This window comes from Eurypyga helias, unplaced genomic scaffold, assembly GCF_000690775.1.
Source record: "Eurypyga helias isolate BGI_N326 unplaced genomic scaffold, ASM69077v1 scaffold17342, whole genome shotgun sequence".
In the NCBI taxonomy this organism is placed as follows: Eukaryota; Metazoa; Chordata; class Aves; order Eurypygiformes; family Eurypygidae; genus Eurypyga; species Eurypyga helias.
In genome coordinates, this window is record NW_010235525.1 from 14,002 (window position 1) to 20,685 (window position 6,684).

The 6,684-nt window shown below is 45.1% G+C and overlaps 1 protein-coding gene across 1 annotated transcript in view; it reads right to left on the reverse strand.

Annotated features, from left to right (window-relative positions):
- Positions 1 to 345: 345 nt before the first annotated feature.
- The window catches only part of LOC104506000 (ephrin type-A receptor 4-like), a gene marked incomplete at both ends in the record, with an annotated part of 40,991 nt that continues 34,652 nt past the window's right edge, over positions 346 to 6,684 (reverse strand). Inside the window, one exon of the mRNA XM_010146793.1 lies at positions 346 to 501. Coding sequence (XP_010145095.1) covers positions 346 to 501 — 156 coding nt within the window. The remainder of the gene's footprint in view (positions 502 to 6,684) is intronic.

Here is a 6,684-nt window from a genome sequence, read left to right on the forward strand (position 1 = left end):
ACGTCCAGCTCTGTTACTGAGGTGTGCGAGTCACTCGTCTCTTGCGGCTTTGTCTCCTCCCAGTCTCCTGATTTATTTAGACCGTAAGCTCTCGAGGGTCAGTGCAACCATGTCACAGTCAGGAATTCAGGGCTCAGAACTAACGCTTTCTCTTTCGGAAGCGTGACCCAAAATGCAAACTGCATCTGTGAAGGGCTGTAAGAGCTACTGAATGCTGCTCTCAGAAGCAGGACACTTCTTGGAGACACAGATCTCCGGGCCATATTTCCCACATACAGAGTGAAAGAAAGACAGGAGAAGACATGGATGATGCAAGGGGAAGAGACTGTTCAAAGACCAACTTACGAGTGCAGGGCATGGAGGCAGCATCATTTTCAGCTCGGAAAAAGCCCCGATCGCAGGTGCAGGAGGTAGAGCCTTCCCAGATGGAGTAGCTGTGAGGCGGACATTTGGCACAAGCAACATCTGTCGAGAGAGCCTTGTAGTATCCGATTTTGCAAGCTAGATGGAGGAACAGGAAGGGAGAGTGTTACTTGCCCAGGCTGTGATCATAAATTGCTGGCTTACTTATTCAAAATCAAGGCAGGAGACATTTCAAAGAGATCTAATGGTGTCTTCTTAGCCCCAGGTGAAGAATTAACAATCACGACACTCTTAATGAGTAATCCCATGTCAGGGGATACCGATTTCTAATTCCAACAAGAGCCAGTTTAAAAGCTGGCTTGGAGATGGCAGAACAAAAATTACACTCTTCTTCTGACACTGCCAGAAAATCAGCTGCCTCTTTGTGCTTACTGTGGAGTTGCATGTTGCTGAACCCATGTCCACCTGCATTCACACACACCCCCAGAGCACAACAAAAGGGGTGCAGTTGGTCTATTCTATGACCACTTAAGGAATGGCAGCTGACAGTCAGACACTGCCAATTTTGAAGAGGGAGTGGGACAGGAACCCACTGGGATTGGCAGCGAGGCCCCCATCCTAACATATCCGGAAATGGCACGTCTCCCTCCTGGCAAGGCAGAATTCATATGGCTCCTTCTCCCCAAGGGAGGAAATCAGCCATGCCCTCCCCTCCTCGAAGCCAGGCACGGCAGTAACTGCACCACTGCCACCAGGTCCCACGCACAGAGGGTGACATCATCTTCGTAAAAGCAATGCTACATGGACGGCTACGTTTGCATCACTTGGAAAAGACTCGTTAGCATCATTAGTTACACCATTTCATAGTGGCTAACAGGTATGTCATCCTAGAAATTTCTCCCTTGGCTAGAGATAAAAGCCCACCACCACCACTGGCTTTCAGCGCTATGGAGAACAGAGAAAATACCCAGCAAGGCAAATGTGTAAAAAGGAAAGGTTGTTTGCAGTATTTACGGCGTGGCTCACCCTCACAGCTCGTCATCTATCACCTATGCCACCTTTGGGATTCCCTGCTATGCGCAGGCTCCAGAACACGGGGCGCAGCCCCCCGCACAGCCGGGGCTCGCTCCTTCTGGTTTAGCCTTCCCGCAGCCCACCCCCTTTCCCTTACGAAGCCCTCCGATGGGAAATGGGGAGGGATTTTAGTAATACATTCATTCTTATTAACGAAAGCCATTTATGGCATTTCCCGAAGAGGCCTAACTTGACGACGTGCCGTGCACCATCTGTAAGAGCGCTGGGAGAGCAGTCGGCTTTCGCTCGCCGTGGCTGCCGCCGGACCAGCGGATCTTAGAAAAACACATCGCTCGAGTGACTGAGATTTATGCTTCCAGAGTCTACACGCATCACATTATTAGATAGGGTCCAACTTGCAAGGTGCTTTTTGGCCACGTTTCAAACGGCCTCGGGGTTTCGATTAAAATCAGAAACCGCAGCGCTGGCAGGAAGAATGACCAGGGTCAAACCCAGCCTCCCCACATCAGGGACAATGAGTCCCTCAACACAATGCAAACCCACCGGGTACAGCCTATCAGCCAGGCAGGCCCAGGACACAAAGGTAACGCCTGCAAAACGGCTTATCCCGCTTGTGATGTGAATTGCCCAGGAAAACAAACAGAAACAAACATGGAAAATTACCTTTCCGTTTTTGACATGATCTGCAGTATCTGGTGAGTTACACTATCGCTACGTCTCCTCTTGTGCCTGGATTAACAACGGCAGCAGTCAAGTGGCAGATTCTGATCTGAAATACCGTTCCCAGCTTTCACTGTCACAGCCCGGATCAGAAATATGCCTAAGCCTGTATATGACCAGGAGAGACACTGCCAGGAGGAATCTCGCTGCCATATATAAAGATAAGGCATGGAAAAACTCATACAAGAGGAGACCAGGCTGACTGCTCTTATTCTATTATTCAAGGTTGTTAAAATAAAACATGTAAACTCTAACATTACTGTTAATGTGAACATCACGGATCACAGGAATTATTGAAGGAAGAGATGCCTTTTGCATCTTCACAGAATTAAAATCTTGGAAGATAAAAAAATCTAGCACAAGGCTGAAGATCTGCTTGGGCTATAACATGCTGGAAAGGGAGGAAAATGTCACAGGTAAAGGTATTTGTGACCGTTCCTCCCCCTCACTGTCTTTTCAGACAGTGGGAATTTAAAAGGTAATAGATGGATACAGTGTGTACTGCAAGGTCAACAGTCTGTAATTCAAGGATTTCTCTCCCCCACACTCCTTTCATGCACTGTATTTTGTTTTCTACTAAATTAAGCCAAGATCATTAATATTTCAAAACCTGAAGAAAGCTCTCCCAAGGCAGTGGCTGTTCCTAAAGCACACACAGCCATTTTGCTTCAAAAATAACCTACTCTGAACAGTTATTTTTCCTCATTTTAGCGTTCTCACAGGTTCACCACTGTCGTGGTTTAACCCCTGCCAGCAACTAAGCACCACACAACTGCTCGCTCACACCCCCTGCAAGATCGGGGAGAGAATGGAAGAGTCAAAGTGAGAAAACTCATGGGGTGAGATAAGGACAGTTTAATAGGTAACGCAAAAGCCGCGCACATAATCAAAGCAAAACAAGGAATTCATTCACCATTTCACAGCCATCCCCAGGAATGCAGGGCTCCATCACACCTAACGGTTACTTGGGAAGGCAAAAGCCATCACCCCAAACATCCCCCTTCCCTCCTCTTCCCCAGCTCTATATGCTGAGCATGATGCCATATGGTCTGGAATATCCCTCTGGTCAGTTGGGGTCAGCTGTCCTGGCTGTGTCCCCTCCCAACCCCTTGTGCCCCCCCAGACTCCTCACCGGTGGGGTGAGGAGCAGAACAGGCCTTGACTCTGTGCGAGCATTGCTCAGCAACAGCTAAAACATCCCGTTGTTAACAACACTGCTTCCAGCACAAATCCAAAGCACAGCCCCATACCAGCTGCTGTGAGGAAAATGAACTCTAGCCCAGCCAGAACCAGAGCAACCACATTTCAGCACGTGGCATAAAAGGAAATTAGAGAATGTGTTGCATTAAACCAGTAGTTCTTCCCTCCTAAGAGCTCCATGGTACCATCACTCACAAACCCGAACCTAATCCTGTGAAAGCTGTTCTTAGCATGAAGCACTGCTGACACACCTACTACAGCCCGTGCCTGTTGAGGCTACGGATGGGCTTCTTTTGCAGGTTAATCATTTAGTAAGCAATCAAGGAGCCCGTACAGAACCTGTTCCCTGAAAGTCTTTATTGCTCGCTCATGACAAATCTCCGGCGGCTGTTGTAGGAAGGATTTGCTGGGTGAGACCCGGCCTGAATGGCGTTCTTACACAGCTTTCGAAAGATACCATTGTGAAAAGATTAGTTCACATGTGCAATGCAAACTTTGACTTCAATTCCATAGCTCTGCCTTAATTGGTTCTTTCTGCTAGAGGGTTTTTTTTTTTGTCTTTTGAGAAAAGAGAAAAATCTCTTCTCACATTCCAGTCACCCACGAGCACAACAGGGTTGCAATCACCTGCACGAAACCCAAGGCAAATTCTCAAACAAAAATATTTTCATCACAAAAAAAGCTCACAGTTTTTCCTCAGAACAAATCACAATGATTTTAAATGGCCATGAGCTTGAAAGAATTATCTTTTGAGTCCTAAAGTTAAAATGTTTTGATTTCTATTTCTCTGAAAGTGAGACAGGATTCATCAAACATTGCTGGTCATCATTGTACATGGGTTTTGTTGTGTTTTGGGGTTTTTTGGGGGGGGAGGGGAGTAGTTGTTTTGTTTTGGTTGTTTGGTTTTTGTTTTGGGTTTTTTGGGGTGGGTTTTTTTTGCGTTTTGTTTTGTTTTAATTTACATGATACATGTTAAAACTGCGAAACTGCTCTGAAGAATGATGGAACTTCAGTCAAATCTGGATGCAAACTTTGTCAAGCTGTTTTTTTAAACTCCATTTTCTCATTAAAACCTGATCTTCAGACTCATGGCTTTTTTTTTTTTAAAAAAAAAAAGAAAAGAATAAGAAAAGAATACATGAGTGGGCTGGAAAGTCTGCTTGCTTGGTGTCTCCAAATGCTGAATTTTCTATTACAAAATTTCAGCCAGCAGTTTCAGAATTTAAAAACGCTGGTTTTTAAATCCACCCATAGTGGATGGGGTTCTAGTAACATTCTTTTTCATCACAGCTACCACAAAATGTACAGATTAATCCATTTTTAACTATTTTTAAATAAGCTATGTTTTTTTCTGATTGGAGGGGGGGAATCTTTTAAAAATATTAGTCTTGCAAATTCAAAGTTGTTAGAAAAAATTTTCCCATGGTGCTCGCTCTTAAATTGTTCCTTTGTCCTTGTTGAAATGGCAATGAATCTTTCCATTACGGTTTGGAAAAGGCTTGACACAGTTCTTTAAAAACAGAAGAGTGTAATGACTTGCAAAGGCTTGGATAAAGAAACCATTCCTTGTTGACAAGTTCCTAAGTCATTAAAAATGAAGTGCCTATCTTTAAAAAATCTCAGCGAGCTCCAGGTGGAAGCTTTGGCTGTGTCATGGAGGCAGCGCCTGCTCTTGGTGCACATGAAGGCTAAGCAGGACTCTGGAGCAGGGAGGGAAGAGCCAGGACCGGGAGCACCCAAGGGAGCCAGCCCTGAGCCGAGAGCCGCTGGGCAGGAGGTCCCGCAGAGGCACTGCAGGACAATCTGGCACAGACGTGCGAAAAGCAGCGAGGACAACCAGGGGAACAGTGTCCTTTGCACGGGGAGAACAGGAGCTCCATGCTGGGCTGCAGAGCCACCACCCTAAGGCTGCCATCTCCAAGAGTTCTGCAAGGGAAGGGCCCTCGACCAGGACAGGATCAGCAACCGGCCCCAAACCACGCTCCCACTGCACCCCCCCTTCTCAGAAGGGACCAGCGCACCACCACCAACGTTTACTATCACAGCCAAGTCATTCATATAGCTAAAATCCAGGGGGGTAGCCGAAATTTCAGAAGCTACGCATGTAATAAGTTTCCATTTTTTGAAGCAGAAAAATGTATCAGCTACATAGTCACCAAAGTTTCGAAATTCTTTCAGATGTTAAATGAAATCTCTCTCCACACAACAGAAGAGGGGAAACTTTCCCAAAGTCAGTGACTGTAGCCAACTTTAATGAAAAACCCTGGAAGAGGATTTTTGGTGACATGAAGGATAAAGCAAATCATTTCAGAAAAGAAATTTGAGTGTCAGGCTTACGAATTTCAGTGAGAAAATAAATTTGTGTTTAAAGATTTGAAAAACCCCACTCTGATAGCATATTTCATGTCCTTCAGCACTGGTTACTTTTTGTACAGCTCTTCCTTGTCTGGGAGTATTTTAAGCTCATATTTAACTGCTCCCTGAGGAACAAAAAGTTACTTTTATTTTTCCCCTCTAATGTTGCTCTTATTCTTTAAGAGGATGGATTTTCTCTCTCGGATTGTAACAAAACCACATCTGCCACATAAGTCGGCAGCATCTTCTCCGCTCTCTTTTACTGTTATTACCATATCTGAACAGATTTTTGTGTGTTAATTATAGAACTCGATTGTTTGGATAGTCTCTTTTGATGAGCTTTCTGCCCTGCACCATGAACCCCTCCGTTATTTTATAGCTGGTTTACTTCCAAACGCTCATCAGGGTTTTCTAATTGTCAAGCTGTCCCAGCGACTAGTTCTTTTGACCTAAAAGTCAAAGAAAGGGAGTCACCCTTGTCTCCCCGACATGAATACCACAGGAGTCCCAGTGCCCCCCCTAATACCTACGAGACAATGCCTTTCCAGATCATTGCCACTACAAGCATAATTGGGTTTGGGGTGAAATGAGAAGATTTTAAATAGGATGAATTAATGAGTTTCTTGTAAAATTAAGTCATTCTCCTGGTCCAATCTAATTACTCACTATAAGGCCCCTGAGGGTGATAAATAAAGATCCTTAGAAGCTGGGGGTGAGGGGGGAGGAAATAATAAAAGAAAAAGCTTTCTCTTGAGCATTTCCTAGAAGTCAAGTTGTAGAATTCGATGTGATGCACCAAATGCTGTTTCCAAATAATGGCAGACTCCTCTGACGTCCACAGCGTAAAGATCTTTGCCTCCTGTTAATAATGACTGTACGACTGCAACAAATACAAGTTCCTCGTCTTTAACCCGTATCGCTGAGGAGAAAACCAGCATTTCTACACACCACGTGTGTATTTCTGCTGTCTGAATGACAAGAGGGAACACAAACACAGTCCCACTAGGGAAA